The sequence below is a fragment of the Elgaria multicarinata genome, chromosome 2 (genome assembly GCF_023053635.1).
Source record: "Elgaria multicarinata webbii isolate HBS135686 ecotype San Diego chromosome 2, rElgMul1.1.pri, whole genome shotgun sequence".
Taxonomy (NCBI): Eukaryota; Metazoa; Chordata; class Lepidosauria; order Squamata; family Anguidae; genus Elgaria; species Elgaria multicarinata.
Genome location: NC_086172.1, coordinates 156,732,788 through 156,752,473, shown reverse-complemented (window position 1 = coordinate 156,752,473; position 19,686 = coordinate 156,732,788). Strand labels below are relative to the sequence as shown.

The window sequence follows — 19,686 nt, the reverse complement described above, 5'->3', positions numbered from 1 at the left end:
TTTAATATAACAAATGTAATAATTTTATGCCAAACCAACTTGGACATAATTACATTTTATGTTTCTAAAGTAACAAGGTGACTTTTAATCTGTAAAAAGTGCTAATATTGCATTATTTCAATTTTTCCGAAAATTTCCATTTCCCCCCGAAAAAAACCTGAAAAAACACGGGTTTTTTCCATGGCTTCAAAATTTCCAGAAATTTTACATCTCTAGGCATGGCTCTTCATAAGTTCTTATTGTCAATAATGTTGTGACACCCAAGAATAACCTCCAACTTAGAGTTTAAGAACTAAAGTGCATGTAGACAGAGAGATGATAACCTGTGAAATCAGAGAAGGAGTCTGTTTTGATAATACAGGCTTCACAAATGTTTCTGGGCAATGGCAACTCCTTATTTAGAGTGTGCAGTATGCCAAACCCCTATCTTAATGGCAAGTCCCCTCCAATTTAGCTGATTACTACTTTAAGGATAAAAATGTATTCTAAATCAATACATATGCACACAAATGAAAATTAGTAAATCGTGCTGTTTGAGGTTCTGTGACTGACTACACCAGTGCAAGTGCACAAAGCAGACTCACAATATTCACCCTCTGTCTGTCCCTACATATGATATTGAGAGCTGTAGAGATGCCACATTGTTGGACACAGAGTGTGGCAGAGGGGTGAGTGGTGGAGGTAGTCTGGCTCATTTTAACACTGGAGGATAGCAGTTGCTGGTTGACCAGCTGCCTCATCTAAAAATTACAGCGCCTTTGTTCTTCTGCCCCTCTATGCTGGAGGCACAGCGGAGAAAACAGGTTTTGGGCAATAATGTTTGAGGCAATAAAGGATCAGCTGCTGGGTTGATACTGAAAGGATAACAGAGCTAACAGACAGGTTAGAGAAAATAGTTTTGTGATTTATTGTGGGAGAATACACTTTTGGAGGGTGAAATGAACTGGAGGGAAATGAATGTTGAGAGGGAATTAACAAAAAAATCAAATAATTTGAAAAATGTTGCTAAGGCTGTGAGATCTCATCTTGGCCTTGTACTTTGCTTACTGCCTTGAGCAAGTCACTTGGTTTTTTATCTAGTCCACATTCTGTTTCAGACAGTAGTGAACCAAATGCTTGAGGAAGGTTACAAGCAGTGCATGAGGGAACAGTGCTTTACTGTTGTTTATCTCCAATTTCCAGCATCTGGCAATGAGAAGTATATTGTTTCTGAACGTACTGCTTCATTTAGCCACTGTAGCTAATAAGGGATTCCAAGGTGGAGTATATAGAAGGAACTTTGTGTGGGTTAAGCCAAGGGAAAGTGTGATGTGAATAGCTTGACAGAATAGGCAGAATACCTTTTGAAGGTACCAACTGCCTCTGGCTTTTCAGCTTATTTTGTTTGGTGCAATGCTGTATGTACTGATGAACACACATGCAATGGGATAAAAGTTCAGGTGCTTGGCTCAGTGGTTCATGGAATACCTCTTCTGACACTAATTCTGTTGCTCTAATAGAAATAGATATGTTTACATGCTTTGAAAAATGCTAGTTGGACTCTTGCCACCCTGATAATTGCAAGGAAGCTTGATATCCAGTGATTCCTAAGTGAAGTATGTTGAAATTAAGCATGTTGAAGTTTACAGAGTGACAACTGTTTCAAATATTTAACTCAAATACATGTTTCAGAATCTTCTCTTACTTTCTGAAAATATTCAAATATTAGGATGAAGAACACGCTTGCTTTTAGAGTCAAATATGTGTTGGGGGGGTCTTTTTATTTCTGTGAACTAAACACACTATAAGACTATATAGAGCAGCCTTGTATTTTAAATACTTGTGTGGTAGCCAGAGTTGACAAGGACTCGCATGCAGGAAATCACATGGAATTCAATGCAGGTGAGTGAGGCTGGCAGAGGAGGAATGGTGTGATCCTTTCCTCCTCTGCACCCACCATAGAAACGTGGCATTGGCAAGCTATTGCAAGAGGGGATGGGGATTTCTGTCCCTCCTGTGGCAGCTTCCAACAAACTTTTGTGAGCTTATTTACAAGGCTGATAATACAGTAAAAGATTTAGGATGCAATCCTATCACGATTCCCATCAGCCTCTGAACTTTGAGGCCAACAGGAATTCTATGCAGAGCAGGAGCAGTGCGGAGGCGATCTTCACCTCCATGTAGTTTTGTCCATCTAGCAGCAGTGCCTTGGAGAAGGAGGGAAAAAGGCTGGGACAGCCATAGGAAAAAGCATAATGTAGCTGCCCTGGTCTCCTCCCCTCCCCACCCTGGGAATGCACACACACACACACACACACACTCACACGGTCTCTGCACTCCATTTTCTGAGTGCGGAGATAGCTGTCATGGTTGTCTCTGCGCCAGTTACAATAAGGATAGGGATGAGCATGGAGCATAGTTTTCTGTGCAATCTTGTGTCTCCCCAGACAGTTTTCAGAGGACATAGGATTGTTCCCTCCTGAAGACAAGAATACAGAGTGGTCAGACAGGCTATTCTAATTGGCTCTGATCATTTCATAATCTTGTTTTTGTACAAAATAGCTCAGTATTTCAATTGTGTGTGTGTGTGTGTGTGTGTGTGTGTGAGAGAGAGAGAGAGAGAGAGAGAGAGAGAGAGAGAGAGATCACGTGAGAGAAAAGCACACTATTAACATACTATCCGGTGTTAGAGTTCTCCAATCATAATTTCAAAATACATAGTTACCATCTTTTTTAAAATTATTATTATTTTTATTTAATTTTTATTGCTTTTCCACATAATTAAACATACACCATTACAATAAAGAAACAACAACAACAACAACATACTACATACATGTTGAGTAAATGTTGAATACATATATATTGAATAGATATTGACTATAACATAACATATCATAACATAATCATAATCATTCTTAACATATAAGTGCACCCCCCACCTCGGGATCTATTCCTGCTTCCAAAATCTCATACTGTCTTCTGCTGGCAGTTTCCCACTTCCCTTAGAAAACACAAATATTAGGAACTGTTTCCAAATTCCTTCAAACGCGTTTATTTTAGTTATAACTTTCCTCCACTTAATATTACAAGTCAATTTATCATTAATAGCTATATCCCATACTTCTTTGTACCATTCTTCAATAGAATATTCCCCTTGAATGTTCCAGTTCCTAGCTACCATCAATCGTGCTGCAGTCAGCAAACTCGATATCAATTCTTTAATTTCTTTTCCACATTTTAAATCTTCATATAGTGACAGTAATGCAATTTTTGGTGTTTGTTCTATCTTCATTCCCACTATTTCTTCAATTTCCAAAAACACCATCTTCCATAATCTTTGTACATATTTGCATTCCCACCACATATGTAAATACGTTCCTTTCCCCCCCCCCCCCGACATCCTCTCCAACAGTTTGCTGAATGCTGATTATTTATCTTATTCAATCTAATCGGGGTTAGGTACCACCTCCAATTTTTTTTAAAATAGTTCTCTTTTATTCTCACTGACATACTTCTCAACACTCTTTGTTTCCAGAGTCCCTCCCAGCTCTGTCGTCCTATTTGTACCTTCAAATCTGTCTCCCATACCATTTTTCCTGCACTATCCATTTGCCCTTCCTCTAGCAATATTTTATATATTTCACTCATTAACCCTTTTAATGCTAAACTTCCTCCCTTACATTTTCCCCTCATAGTTACCATCTTAAAAATTTAACTGTTACTGCTATATTCTGCTTTATGTTGATGTGGAGAACATAAAATTATCCAGTAAGTATTATGTAAACAGAGTTTACATCTGCTTCTCCCTTTAAATTTTTGTTTATATACTTCTTCAGTCTCCAAAGGAGTACCAAGCTTCTTAATATTTCTACATTTCAAAATTGTTATTATACTTTTCTCAATGGAGCTGAAGTGCTAAAAGGCACTTTGGATCGATTTGTTCTTAGTGTCTCATTTTCCTTTTACTTACTCTCCCTCCCTTCTTTCCCTCTGTGCTTAAATGACCCTGTACTACCTCAAATCTTACATAAAAGCATGTTTTACAGTATGACATTGAAATTATACTTGTAGCTGATCACATGAATTAATCCAGGACAGGACAGATATCTTGTTCAACACTATAGGACCCCTTGAGTTAAACATACATATAATTAATATAATACCTGCTAGTATTTCATAGATGTCAGGCCACTACTGATGTGCTCCTATAATAGCATACAAATCATATGCCCATGAAGTCTTAATTCCAAGGATTTTAATGAATAAACCAAGTAGGAACATGTAGGATAAGCAGTTCCTGTATTCATAGTCATCCCGGCTAGCTCAGGCAGTGCCTCAAAATCACGAGAGATTCTTAGAAATAATTTTTATTCTTTCTGTTTTCCTTTTACAAAAGCTAAATGAATATATGTGAATCCTGCAGAATGGAATCACACATAAGGGAATCTAATCCTTTTCCAACTGAGCACTGTCAGCTGCAGTTACAATAGTTGTATGGTTGGTTAGAAAACCATAGTAGTCTGATCGTGAAAGGCAAATAAACTTCAAAACCTTTCCTTTGTAGTGTTTCCTCTGATGTGGTAATTCTTCAGTTTTTCATATGGTAACTGTTTCACAGTAACGATTTCCTGTATGAAAATGTGGTGGTAAATGCACAATGTGAGGACCTGGCCACTTCAGAAATAAACATGCAAATTGGCTCTATTATGAACTGCAAGAAGTAGCTTTAGGGTGACCATATGGGAAGGAGGACAGGGCTCCTGTATCTTTAACAGTTGTATTGAAAAAAGGAATTTCAGCAGGTGTCATTGGTATGCGTGCAGCACCTGCTGAAATCAAATCCCCTCTTCATGACAACAGTTAAAGCTGCAGGAGCTAGAGTGACCAGATACAAAAGAGGGCAGGACTCCTGCAGCTTTAAGTGTTGTGATGAAGAGGGAATTTCACCAGGTGCTGCATGCATACAAATGACACCTGCTGAAATTCCCTTTTCTATTCAACTGTAAAAGAGACAGGAGCCCTGTCCTCCTGTCCATATGGTCACCCTAAGTAGCTTTATTCATTGGCAGAGCCTACAAAATCATGATGGTTGTTTTGGAGGGATTTGGTTAAATATATATTTTGTTAAGACATTGGATTGATTCAGACCAAGTTATTTGTGCTTAGTTCCAATTGAAATCAATTGGACTTTAAGTCATGGCTAATGTACCCGACTTATTTAAACAGGGATTTAACAAAACTAACTCAATCTAAACTGTAGTCTTGTAAATGGTTTGTATTTATCCTTCACACCGATACAATTATTTCCTCTAATAGTGAACTTGGTTGGGGAGTGCTTGTCAGTTTGGAAGTGAAATGGGACCATCTAAAATTAAGGCAGGCATTCTTTCAGACTTGGGGATGATGCAGGTGTATTAGTTTATAAATTAAAATGATAATTTGTAATAGCAAAACAACAATGGGTAGGCAATTAAACAGTGGGGAAAGCCAAATAAGACAAGAAAGTAAGGTGCTAGCTTTTAAGCATAAGGACCCAAAGATTCTATGAGTGGAACACTTCCTCCGCTGCAGGGGCAGAGGAGGAAGTGATTTTTTCCAATTTCCTCCTTCCTCTAAAGCACTTTAAGTCCTCTGAAAATCTGTTCCTGAGGGTTGGGGGGACCTTCTGAAACAATGCAGGAACTTATAGGGTCAATAGGGAATCACCTCACTCCTTTTTGTCATTTAATATTTTTAGTTACATTTAAATGTTTAATATATGGTATAAAAAGGCCATGTAGAAAATAATCTCTTGGTCTTTCTGTAATTTTGACATTGTGGGAAAAATACCATATTTTTATGCATGATTACCTACTAAAAAGAAATAATTTAAAATAAAGCTATGAAACAACATTGTTTCATATTTGCTAGTGCAAAAGAGCATCCAGCTTTACTTTAACAATATTAGTACTAATATTAATATGCATACAAAGTACATTTGTCATCAAAAGTAAACTTCAATTATATCCCACCTCTTCTTAAAAACCAAACAAATAGCACACCCAAGACAACTTACAAGTAATATATATTTTAAAAACAATATGTTTTAATTTTGTAAAGCTGCCTTGAATCCTAGTATTGGGGAAAAGGTGGGATACAAATAATAACAACAACAACAACCCATTGTTGCTTAGTTAGACCATGGGCTCTTGTATTGTGCAAACTGGCGTATTATTTAAATCAGAGTGGGCTGCGGTGTGTGCTAGTGGCTATTTGAATATTAGAGCTGCTACTATGGCTTACTCTATCATCTGAACCGAGTGGCTGTGGGTTGTACGAGGGTTAAACAACCCTCAAAGAACTCACGGTCTTTTTTCGGGGGAGTGGTTGTGCGAATGCATACAACCCTGAAGTACACCACAAACTGAAAAAGATAAGTATTAAATATGTCAGCTACTATTGGTGTGCATAGGCATTGATTATTTACACTGCCTCATGTAGAATATTGCTGTTATGGTGCCTCTTTGCTTTGTAAAATACCTACAATGATAGGTTATATAATTCTGAAAATAATTTTAAAACAGGATTAAAAAAGTCAAATATTTCTCTTGAATTCATCTTTTGAAACAAAATAAGAGTTATGCTTTGGAGAATTAGTTAATTTGCAGACTAACTCTATACATTATGGTAAATATGCTGTTTGTACTGTTATACATTCTACATTTCTCTTTCTCTGTATCACTAGCTACTGATTGCAGAGAAACTTGGCATGTTGTGTTGTCTCAATACAAGCTAAGTTCTAGTAGATTCTATGTGAGTGGAGAGCTAGACTGTTTTCTGTGGGTGCTACATATTTGCCATAATGTCTTGTTTGTCCTGGTGTGTCTTACAAAGCTACCACCTTGATGCTGGAATATTTTTATGTTTTCTTAGCAAACTTGACAGGCCATTTAGAGAAGGTGGGCATTGAGAACTTTGAACTTCTGAAAGTTCTTGGGACAGGAGGTAAGAATTCATTTTCTTTATTAATGAAACACGCAAGTTTTCGAAATGTTCACCAAATAGATTTTTTTAAAAATGTAAATTTGTTATAGTTTGATGGGCTGGGGATGTTGAGCATTTCAGCTTCTTTGAAATATTTACACTTTCAGGATCATGTTCTAGTGAAAAATGCTGGGTATGCAGTTAATGAAATGTAACTAGATACTGATTAATATATATTGGAACACATTTCATTCTCACTTTGAAAGGGCAGTCTTTTAGGGTATAGATTTGCTTGGAAGGAGCCTTTGCAATCTATACACAACAAATGTTTTCTTCCAGATTTATATTGAGAGTAAGGGTGCTTTCAGGCGAGGCTTTTTATTCTGCAATGACTCTTCCTCATTCACAGACTTGTATTGGGGGTGTGTGTGTCCAGGTGTTATCGTCTTCCAGTTGTATCTCTCATGTTTTTCCACTGCTTCTTTCATATTTTTCTTTCTACAAAAATATTAACAAGAAAAAGATGGAACAGCTGCGCAGTGCCTTTTGGTTGGAAATCAATAGTAGAATCTTCAGTGTTGTGACTAAGAAACTTTCTGAATCAGGAAATCCCTGATTTGAATCTTGTCTCTGCCATGAACTAGTAGGTTGCCTTAGGCAAGCTGCCCCCACCCCAGCTCAGTCCTCAAATCATGCTGATGATAATACTGGCTTAACTACAGAACGGAAAAGCAACTTCCAGTCCATGGGCCATTTTAGCCTGCCAGCTCAGCCCATCTGGCCCATGGATCCCCAGGCGAAGCTTGGCCATCTACCTGAAGCCCCAGCTCTGGCTACCAAGCACTTGTGGGAGGAGATCAGCCTGTGTCCCTCTCAAAGCAGGCTGAGGCCAAAGCCTCAGCCTGCTTTCCTCCATCTGGGGGGAACCCAGTGAACAGTGAAGCCAGTTAGCCACCAAAGTTCCAGGTGGAGGAGTGGTCCTCCACCGACCACTTTGATCTGGGAGGCTTTGCACCAGGCTGTGCACTTGGCTGGAGCTTCTAGGAGCTGGCTGAATCCTGAAGACAAGTTTATTCAGCTCCTGCGAGCACTGGCTTCACTTATTCTTTGAGAGTGTAACAAAACTTTGCAGTGTATCTTCATCTTCTAACAGGAGTGCTTCTGTTCAAGATTCCAGCCATGCCCTCCTCTGGGATACTCCATTTTAAAACACACACACCATTTTTTGCTTTTCTTTTCCAACTTTCACTCAGCATTCTGTGGCCACTGAGCAGGCACAGCCATAATTGAGCTTTTCTGAGGGCTGTGGGTGTGTGCCCACTTAGGTCACAGCTAGACCTAAGGTTTATCCTGGAATCATCCAGGGTTCACCCCTGCCTGATCCCCTGTGTGTCACCTAGATGAACAGGTGTGACCCCTGGACGATCCAGGGATAAACCTTAGGTCTAGCTATGGCCTTAGTTTTTTAAAAAATGTTCTTCTGCATGCTAATCTCTCTCTCTCTCTCTCTCTCTCTCTCTCTCTCTCAGTTGCCCCATTTTGACTCCATTCTGGCCCTTCCCTCCATCTAAGTTTGCTATTAGAAGGTGTGAAGGTTGATTTGGCAAAGCCCTAAACCCCACTGCTTCCAATACAATTTAAAATAATTTATTTCTGTCAATACATTAAAGAGATGATGTTGGGTCATTATTTTAGTCATTATTTTCTACTATTGTTTTCTTGGAAGTAACTTAATTTGGGCATTTTGCTTAATTGTAATGTTGGAAATGTGATAGGGATTGAATACTATAATCCCCAATTGCTCATATTAATATTTATATTTTAATCTATTATATCTGTGTAAAACTTTTGGCTTTAGCCTATGGAAAGGTATTTCTGGTGAGGAAAATAAGTGGCCATGATGCTGGCAAGTTGTATGCCATGAAGGTATTGAAAAAAGCAACAATAATTCAAAAAGCCAAAACAACTGAACATACAAAGACTGAACGACAAGTACTGGAACACATTCGACAGTCTCCATTTTTGGTCACTTTGCATTATGCTTTCCAGACAGACACAAAGCTTCATCTCATTTTGGGTAAGTTCCTTTAAGAAAAATAATGAAGACGTGTCTTCATTGAACTGAAGGCATCCATAAGTACTTTTAGACAAATCAGAAGGTTGCATGTGTTAAAACTGTATTTATGCAATCTAATCAGTGTGAAATGTGTGGCTGCTTAGGTAAGCTTTCTGTCTTCAGTACTGGCATGCCCCAGTGCAGGTTTCACAAATGTTAAAGACGTCCAGACAAGGATGAAATTCTCTTCTCTTTTCTGAATCTTTCCCTTTAACAATGTAACTTGTGAGTTTTGGTTTCTGGTTTGCTGCTAGATATATTTCAGTGCATAGGATGACCATATGAAAAGGAGGACAGGGCTCCTGTATCTTTAACAGTTGCATAGAAAAGGGAATTTCAGCAGGTCTCATTTGTGTATATAGAAAACCTGGTGAAATTCGCTCTTCATCACAACAGTTAAAGGTGCAGGAGCTATTCTAGAGTGACCAGATTTAAAAGAGGGCAGGGCACCTGCAGCTTTAACTGTTGTGATGAAGAGGGAATTTCACCAGGTTCTCTATATATACAAGTGACTCCTGCTGAAATTCCCTTTTCAATACAACTGTTAAAGATACAGGAGCCTGTCCTCCTTTTCATATGGTCACCCTATCAGTGCATAACTGTATGCAAGCATCTGTTAAGGCTTGGCAACAGGTTACACGTAAACACATGTAACTGAACCTGAAAGGCCCTCTTTTTTGCAGGCAAAGCTGCTTTGGGTAAGGAGTGAGTTGATTAGCCATTCCCTCAATCTCTGTTTCTCAGCTCCACATCCCCCCACCCACGTCCCCCAGTGCTGGTGTGAACAAACACGTAATTAGATATCCATCAGTGGAAGAAGCTGCTGAGGAGATTTTGAGTGTTTTTTGAGTGCTATGCGTTCATTGCCTTTATACTTAAAATCCCTTCTTCCCGAAGCAGCTTTTCCTGAGTTCATCAAGTTTTAGTTACAAATTTTCTTTCTTTAATATGGTCTATTCTCATCTAAGTATTTATTTTAAATATTTCTTGGTTACCTTCCCAAGGCCGTTAAAATATATAAAAACAGTTAAAATGTTACAACTCATAAAAACATGAATACAGTAAAATGGCAATAAAAATCAACAATAAAACCAGCAACAATAACAAAGGCAATAACAGAAGTTGTTGCTGAGCAGACCCATACTTGAAGGACTATAAGTTTAAGATTATTAATGTATGGATGATATTGCTTTCTATTTTCAAAAAAATAATTTAAGGCTACTGTAAAATACGAAATAATTTAAATTCTTGTATCTTAGATTACATAAATGGAGGAGAACTTTTTACTCACCTTTCACAAAGAGAAAGATTCACTGAAGACGAGGTACGAATATACACTGGGGAGATTGTATTGGCACTTGAACACCTACACAAGGTAAAACCATGCTTTCATCTTTCATGAGAAATTCTGTTATATTGTTAAGTGTGACAAAAGGGAAAAAAAGACTTAGACTTTGATTTTATAAACATTAATTATAACATGCTGAATGCAATATGTTGGGGTGTGAAGGAGGCCTCTTGTAAATATGCACAAGCCTATGGGTGCATGTAATAAGACTATCTATATTATGCTCTGTATTCCATGAAAACATGTTTTAGATTGGGCCGAAGGACCATAAGCACTGTCAGAATTACCGTGTTCTTAAGTCATTGGCATTTTAATGTGAATAATCATACTTGTTTAGATTCTAGTAATTTTAGGCTTAACTTTGACTTTGCATGTGAAATGTATAGTTTTGGGATCAAGTACAATTTCCTCATACTTATTATATTACTAAATTAACATAGTTTATATTTGTAAGATACTGTTAGATGCCAATCTATGAGCACCCTTTAATATACTTTACAGTATATAATGATTTTAATATTTTTTTTCAGTTGGGAATTATTTATCGTGACATAAAACTTGAGAACATTCTTCTTGATTCTGATGGCCATGTGGTGCTGACTGACTTTGGCTTGAGTAAGGAATTTGTTAGTGATGAAGTGAGTAGCTGTATATCAAGTGGTTGTGTAAATGGGACAGAAAATAAAAAAAAGTTTAAATATTTGTTCTCATTGAAATCTTCACACAATTTGCCCCATAGGGCTGATGCAGATGTAATATTTATTTGGGGGAAAGGGATCAGAATTAGGCTATCATATAGTGGTTGGGTTTGCACAACATGACAACTCTCATTCAAGGTTGTGTATGTGTTGAATATGGTTTGTCATTGTGATGCTTTGGCACCAACAATTGAGCTGTGGGTTGTTGTTGAACCGTGGGTTGTTGTGTCGTGTGAACCCAGCCGTGCTAACAAATTATGGTTTGTTAACCACAAACAATCCATGAGGAGAACACATGGTTTGTTGTTGGGTTGTGAACTGTGGATTGTTTGTGGTTTGCGCTGCTCGGTTCACACAACACAACAAGCTACGGTTTAACAAGAACTCATGCTTCAGTGACAACCCACACTTACTTGGGTATTTATTTGTGGCACGTAACCCATACTCAACCTTGAGTGAGGGTTGTAGTGTTGCCTGAACCTAGCCAGTATGTGCATCTCAAACTCACCCCTGCCCCGCTTCACTCACATACACGTATATGCATATCTCTACTTCATTAGACTTGACTGTTAACTCTGATTAAAATGAACCTCACGATGCTCCTAAACCATGTTTCAGACCTTGAGTTTAGGAGTTTCCGTAGGTTTTTCTTCACTAAAATTATTCATTGTCATGCATAACAATGAATTTGGGGAGAGAGAGACAGGGTTTTTGTATAAGTGGAAGATGGACAAGATTTCAGTTTGTTTGCATCAACCCATAAACTTCCTCATCTTATCTGTTTCAAACCTATTCCTTTGTTTTCTCTGAAGACTCTAGGCAACTCATGTTTGTACTTGTATTCATATGCATTGTTTTCTTTTTTTGTCTGTGATGATGTTCCTACGCTATTCTGCCTTTTTCCACTGGTAGGCTAGAGTTTACTTCTCCCATGTTTTAGCTGTTTAATTACTTTCTGTTGGGCAGGATCTACACTACTGCTTTAAAGCGCTTTATAACAATTTTGACAACTGTTGGGGTCCAGGACAAACTCCATATACAGTTGTTGAAACTGTTATAAAGCGCTTTAAAGCAGTAGTGTAGATCCGGCCTTGGTAAATATACTTCTCAAATACAGTAAATGATTGTCAGTACTTACCATCAGGTGGAAGCTTTTGGCTCAGAGATGGCAACACTCTGTTCATAGGGCTACCAGTGTAGATCGGGTGATAATGAAAAAATAATCACTGAACTGTGGCTTTTTATTAAATTGCAGTGTTTTTATGGTTTTTATGGTTTTTAAAAGTTTTTCACAAAGCATATTTCTCATCTCTTTCAAAAGAATTAATTCCATGGTATGCTTCATACATTGTACGTACAACAATGTTTTTTTCTTTAGCCTCAAAGTCACATCAAATGTTATAGGTAGAGTAGGTTTGCAATATAGGCCTGTAATATGATTTACAAAAATGTGATACATGAATTCGTCCTTATATTACATTGGCTTCCTTCTACAGACATGTAAATACAGTAATTTTAATATTAAGCACCTAGTTTCTCATCATTTCTATTATAAAGTACTTGTTGATAGTTTTGCCACACTTAACTCCTAGTGTTATTTTTCATGATAATGTCAGTGGATGCAATTTTTGTAGGTTCAGAGGACACAAGTTTTTGAAATATAGAAATTTCTTATGTTTATATCCCGTCCCAATTGAAATATTTATAATATGGAAAGTAGTACTATCTTAGGCGTCAGTCAAAAGGTGTCTTTCCACCAGTGAAATGGAAACCACTGATGGAAACTTTTAGAGAATTCTCACTTCGTGTTGAATATTTAAGTGCTAAGAACTGTTAGTCAGTTTTGCTCTTATTCTCATTTTTTTCTTGTGATTTTGATATCAGTAAGTGTATGGGGTAATGTTTTGTCTCTTCATTTTTCAGAATGAGAGAGCATATTCTTTTTGTGGCACTATAGAATACATGGCTCCGGATATTGTCAAAGGAGGAGAGATGGGACATGATAAAGTATGTTTTGTTTAATCTTTTGTTTATCACTAACTAACAGAATTCTGATCAAAATAAAATCTCTGGAATATGTATAGTGATTAGCTATTTCTAAATATCTTTCAAATTTAAATTAAATGGAAGTCGTTATGAGTTTATCATAGTAAAAGCAGTAAATAAAATTAGTTTTTTACAACTTACAAACTTTGTATTTTCTTAAATGCTCAGTCCCTGGATTAGCTCAGCCTGTTGTGCCACAATCAGTACCTTTCCCCCCATATCTGCGTCATGATCCTATTCCAGGGCACCACCCTGTGACTTACAGCTTTCTTAAAATCCGGGCAAAGTATAAAGTGTTGGTTATCACCTTTAAAGCCCTACATGGTTTGGGTCCAGGCTACCTGCAGGATCGCGTTCTCCCATACAATCCACCCCGCACACTCAGGTCCTCTGGGAAGAATTTACTCCAGTCAACAAAAACAAGCCTGACAACTATTACCCTGAGGACCTTTTCCTCTGCCATTCCCAGGTTATAGAATGACCTGCTGGGAGAGATTCATCAATTTAACAGTCTTCCAGATTTTATGAAAGCTATAAAGACTGATCTCTTCTGGCAGGCCTACCCAGTTGAATTTTAAGATGCAGTGTGCTGCTTTTAATAATGTATTAGTTTTAAATGTTTTAATTATATATATTTTATGGCATTTGCATTTATGTTGTACCCTGCCTCGATCTGGAGGGAGAGGCGGGTTGTTGTTGTTGTTATTATTATTATTATTATTTGGTACGGGTTGGTGCTAACCCTTGTGGCACTTATGGACTGTACTATAGGGGTGCATAACCTAACACCAGGGCCATATCTGGCCCTCTGGGTTTCCCAGTTGTGCCCAGCAGTTTATTCCATCGCATCAACAATAATCTCTACCCCTGCACAGCATCACCATGCTACATGAGAACCACTGTACTGACAGTAGTGGAGGCTGGTGGCTCTGATTTCAGTGGGGCAGTGACTCTATTCCAGGTTTCAATCAGAATCAGCCAGAACTCTAAAGAAGCTATACAAGATGTTGAACCCTATCCCCCCAAAAAACATTTATACAGTATAAACTATGTTTCTCATTTAACATGGTGATGCTGTGCAGGAGTAGAGGCTATTGTTGATGTGATGGGATGAATTGCTGCTTGTGCCAATGTTACGATCTTACCAGAAGATGGGCTTATAAGATTAAAAGTTGAATGAAACAGTAAAATAAAAATAATTATTACACAGGCCAAACTTATTTTCAAAATAGTTTCCTGCTTTGTTATAATTCAGATATAATTATATATGAAACTGCCTTATACTACATTAGGGGGCGCAATCTGATTCCTGAGAGCCAGATGTGCCTTCCAAGGCCTTAACTGCGGCCCTCCACACATGCACTGATTCCACCAGAGGCGGCTGGTGGAATCAGTTAGCAAAACAAAGGGAGGCGGCTGCTCCAGAAAGCCCCATTGGCCCCCCTCATGCTGCAACGAATGACATGGCAGGAGATAGGCTGCCAGGGTTCTCTGAAACACTAATTGGAGGCAGTGCCGGTCAGCTGTCTTGGCGGGGGCAGGGGAAGCAGTGCAGTTTGCTTGCTCCATCACCTGATAGAAGCTTTACCCCACCTCATGGGAGGCTGGCCTAAACTGTACGCAATTTTACTTATAGTTAGTTGAAACAAGCCCATTTCAAATCATGGGCTAGGTTGTTTCAACTAACCATAGGTAAAAATAATCATCAGTTATGGTTCAACCATTACATTAACCTGTAGTTAATTGAAATAGAAATTGTAAGCTTCTGATCTTGTGGCTTTGCTGGAAAAGCAGAGTGGAGCATGGAGCATGTGAATGTAAAGCTTGCCTAGGCTCATTCTCCTAACAGTAAACCGTTCTTTACCATTATGTTCCAATGCAGCCAATGAATCCCAATCTCTTAATCATGTTTAAGGGACTAGGAGCATTATGTTTATACTGCTCCACAATCTAAGGTGAATAATTTCCCTTTGTTTTATAGCTTACATCCATTTGTAAAGTATACATCTGTTTGTAAATTACATCTATTTTAGACATTCCTCTATCATTATTTACCTACAAGATGTTAAAATAGCTGCCTAATTAGTTGTTATTTGCTAAACAACTGTATTGGCTTAGTGTTGTTTTCTAGTCTCGTTAACATATAGCGATTATTTTATAGGCTGTTGATTGGTGGAGTCTAGGTGTTCTTATGTATGAATTATTAACTGGAGCATCACCTTTTACAGTTGATGGGGAGAGAAATTCACAAACTGAGATATCTAGGTAAGTTACAGAACTGGCTGCACTGCATATTGTTTAATAGTTTTTAACCCTGTCTTTCAAGAAAATATTATTTGGTATGGTCCACATGGTTTAACAATTTGTTGAAACCAGAGTACAACAAAAGATGTTACAAACAGTACCACAGAGTTTGTCAGGATATGGAGATTTTTGTTTAATTCCATTGCCATGAATAGACTATCGTACGTTTAGGTATAACCTTGCTCTTTCCTTCACAGGTATAATGGACACATTAAGATGGTCTACCCTCAAATACTTCTTGAATCTGATTAATTTCTGAATGCCCTATTGGAGATTCTGTTTGGTATCATGAGTGATCCTGTTGATATTTCTTTCTTGATTATAAGCTATAAATTAACCTATTATATAAGCAGTGGGTAGATGTATCCTTGCTGGTTATACAAAAATTTCAAACTTAAAACATTTCTAATCAGGATTTTGGTTGTACTATAAAATGTGCCTTCCAATACTAATAACGTTTGGAGTTCATTGCTACATTTGTACAAGGAGCTATTACTTAGTAACTAGATAAGCAGCAAGGATGCATTCATCCATTATTTGTGAAATGGATTATATTCCGGCATTCCCCATGATCTTCAACATTCTCTCAACTTAAAATTTCAAAAGCTTACTGGGTTAGGTCGTGTTCTTGCAATGGAAATTTTTAAAGTTTTTTTTTTAATCTAGTGTTGGGCAGAACTCTTATGTAATATGTATGTTTGAGCAGAGAGTTATAATGCATGCATTGGCATCATAAAAATGATTCTGTCCTACTTCGAAATGGACCCCACATCTTAGTTTTATTTGTTTCTAAAGTTAGGTCGTATTCTTGCAATAGAAAATTATACGTTTTTTAAAAAAAATCTAGTGTTGGGCAGAACTGTTATATAATGTGTTCTGTTTGAGCAGAGAACTATAATGTATGCATTGGCATCATAAAAATGATTTTGTCTCTACTTCGAAATGGACTCCACATCTTAGTTTTATTTGTTTCTAAAGTAATTCAGTAAACATCCTCATTTTGCTCGGAGAGGATAGGCGAAGATGCAGATGCAACTTGATGAACTGCCACCATCTAGCTTCCAGTGGTGGTCCCTCCTTCTCTCAAAAGTGGTGGTCCCTCCTTCTCCCAACTGCCACTTGGAATGTGTCTGAGGAAACATCTTGCCCTGAGGGGATAGGACGAAGAACCAGATTAAGCTTGAACTCAAAAAAAGAGAAACTGCAGAGAGCAGAAAAAAAGAGAATCAGCCTAGAAAAACAGTAGATGCAGTGCAAACCTGAGTTTAATTGGTTCCAAAATAGTTATATTCCCATCCATGTAAGAAACTGAATCAAGAATCACCATCATGCTTTCCCCCTCCTTCCTCTCAGTCCCTGTTCTTGCATCTCATGTCCTTTAAGCCTGAGGGCAGGAACTGTGTTTAATATTGATCCTTGTAAGATGATCTAGGAGCCTTTGTTATCACATTTTAACACTTTATTTCAGGAGGATTAGCTGGATTAAGTGGTAAAGTGCATGCTTTGCTTGAGGAAATTCTAAATTCAATCTCTGATATTACCAAATTGAAGGATCTTGGTTAGTAGGACAAGTAGCAAAACCTTTGCCTGTGCCTTTACTCTGGCTCTCCAGAAAGTTTTGGGCAAGATCAGGGATGCAGAATCTCAGACCTAGGTTTCCCTTGACAGTCATGCCCCTTTCCCCTGATCATTTGGTGGTTTCCCAGCTTTTGTGCAGTTTTTCCCCATTCTTAAAAATTAAAATGTCTCTTAAAATATCCCATAACCATGCTTAATAACAGTAAAATGTTTAGACTAAAATATGCTGGTATTTGTGGTATGTCCCCTTTTGCCTTTGCCCTGCTCACAGTTTGAATGTGTCCCCTGTGGGCTTCTCCAAAATGGAATTTTGGTCTCTAACTGAAAGAAGTTCAACATTTCATTTCATTCATTTCATTTATTGCATTTTTATACCACCCAATAGCTGAAGCTCTCTGGGCGGTTTACAAAAATTAAAACTACAACAATATTTAACAATATCCTAATCAACAATATCACAATAATATTCAAAAATATACTAAATACAAGTGTACAGCAAAACAAACCTGATTAAGGGGGAGGGGAAGCTTGGTTAGAACAGCATTTCACCTCCTGAAGCAGCACCTCCCAACCTTCAGCTCCAGCCATGCTTTTAAAGTCTCCAGGTGTGTGTGTGTGTGTGGGGGAGCAGGTAGAATAGCTCACCCTTACAGCACCCCTTAACTAAATAGATTAGTGGTCTGATGTAGTTTATGGCTGTTCTTACCATTGTATAACCACATTTCTGTATACACAACTACCATTTGCTGAGCATTTAACTAGTTCGTTTTGATTTTCCAAAGTAATTAGCTATTGTCCCTTTTCAGGAGAATATTAAAAAGTGAACCTCCTTATCCCCAAGAAATGACTGCTTTAGCTAAAGATATAATTCAGTCTCTTCTGATGAAAGATCCAAAGAAAAGGCTGGGCTGTGGTTCGAGTGGTGCTGATGAGATCAAACAACATCCCTTCTTTCAGGTGAAACAAAATTAGATTTTTTTGGGTCCATTTTGCATTTGGAAACTTATGTTTTTTGTCTAGAACTAAGTCAGGCAGGCATTAGAAAGAGGTGGTACCAAAATGCTGAAATGTCATCCCTGGGGAGATCCCAAATTCCTTCTCTTCCTATGTTTATCCAGGCTCTCAAGATGTACCTGTTTCAGCAGAGCATTCACTGTTAGATGGTGCTGAGCTCTGAATTCAGTTAACTGGTATATTATAATGGTGCTATGAGCTGTTACTTTGTATATTTCATGGATATGTTAATTGTGATTTATTTATTTATTCTAAATATTTAATGTTTTTCTTAATACATTGATAACTGCTTTGAATATTTTATAGGAATCCAGGTTAGGAATTTGTTATTACTTTTTTATTTCAAGTGCCTCTCTTGATTTATACTTCAGGATAATTAACTGATCACTTACACTGATGTAAACATTTATATATGCTATATGGTTAGTAAACTGTCTTGATGTAAGCATTTATGTATGATATATGGTAGTTTTCATCAATGGCATTGCCCACACTTTCAACTTCTGTAAGAATCTCTTTGAATTATAGTCATGATCAACTTAAAAATATTTTCACAGTTTAAAAATGAAAAAGAAATATATAAATCATATATAGTTAAGAAGGCACAAGTACAATGGGCAAAGAGTAATGAACATGTTAATTATAAAGTTTGAACAATAAATAAGTGCACTTCCTTCAACATGGAGACTAAAGCCTTGATTGCTTCTTCTGCATATTATATTTGACAGCATTGGCTTAATGAATGTACCTTAATGAAGCCTTAAGCTGCAATTCTATACACACTTACCTGGAAGTAAGTCCCATTAATCTTAATTAGTTTTACTTCTGAACGGACATGCATATGTTGCACTATGTCATTATCAAGCTTTCTTGAACAATGTGCATTAGCAATTGAAACATTTATCTTTCATTCTTTTTTTCACTCTCTTCTAAACTTAATTTAATGTTCCAATTTAGAAAATAAATTGGAATGACTTGGCAGCCAAAAAAGTGTCGGCTCCATTTAAACCAGTAATTCGTGATGAATTGGATGTCAGTAACTTTGCAGAGGAGTTTACAGAGATGGACCCAACATATTCTCCAGCAACCACTCCACAAGCTGCAGACAAGCTTTTCCAGGTACTTTTCTGTATAATACTATTATTAGTAACTTGTGGAGAGATCATTTAGAAATTAAATAAAACAGTGATATTTCAGAAGATTGTTAAAGTCATTGAAGATTGCTAGTATTAGAAGAGACAACATTTTGATAAAAACGGTCTGCATTAAGCTTGTGCCCAACAGTGAAAGTTATGGTCAGTGTGGAGTTGTTGGGGGCATATTGGACAGTATTCACTGCTAGCATAGCACAAGAGGAAGCTGGTGGATCCTGCAGCAAACGGAAATGAGTGAAATGCTTATTTCTGCAATGGGCAGGTCAATGGAGCTTGTAAAAGGGAGCTCCACTAACCTGTCCTGTTCCAGAAATGAGTATTCCTGTTTGTTTCTGAGATTACTGTCAGAAGCGGTAGTTCCTGTTGCACAAGTGCAGTGGAACCAGCTGGAGCGCAGTAGCAGCATTGCATACGCTCATTGATTTTGTTGATGGCTGATAATCTGCAAAGAAATGTCAAAAAGGCAAACAATGGGTTCAGGTT

General features: G+C 37.6%; 1 protein-coding gene across 2 annotated transcripts in view; it reads left to right on the top strand.

Annotated features, from left to right (window-relative positions):
- The window catches only part of RPS6KA5 (ribosomal protein S6 kinase A5), a 45,428-nt gene that overhangs the window by 9,388 nt on the left and 16,354 nt on the right, over positions 1–19,686 (top strand). For both annotated transcript variants that reach the window (XM_063117960.1, XM_063117961.1), the window contains exons 2-9: positions 6,895–6,966; positions 8,804–9,022; positions 10,321–10,436; positions 10,940–11,047; positions 13,031–13,114; positions 15,315–15,418; positions 17,842–17,992; positions 19,007–19,168. In XM_063117960.1, the coding sequence (XP_062974030.1) occupies positions 6,895–6,966; positions 8,804–9,022; positions 10,321–10,436; positions 10,940–11,047; positions 13,031–13,114; positions 15,315–15,418; positions 17,842–17,992; positions 19,007–19,168 (1,016 nt within the window). The remainder of the gene's footprint in view (positions 1–6,894; positions 6,967–8,803; positions 9,023–10,320; positions 10,437–10,939; positions 11,048–13,030; positions 13,115–15,314; positions 15,419–17,841; positions 17,993–19,006; positions 19,169–19,686) is intronic.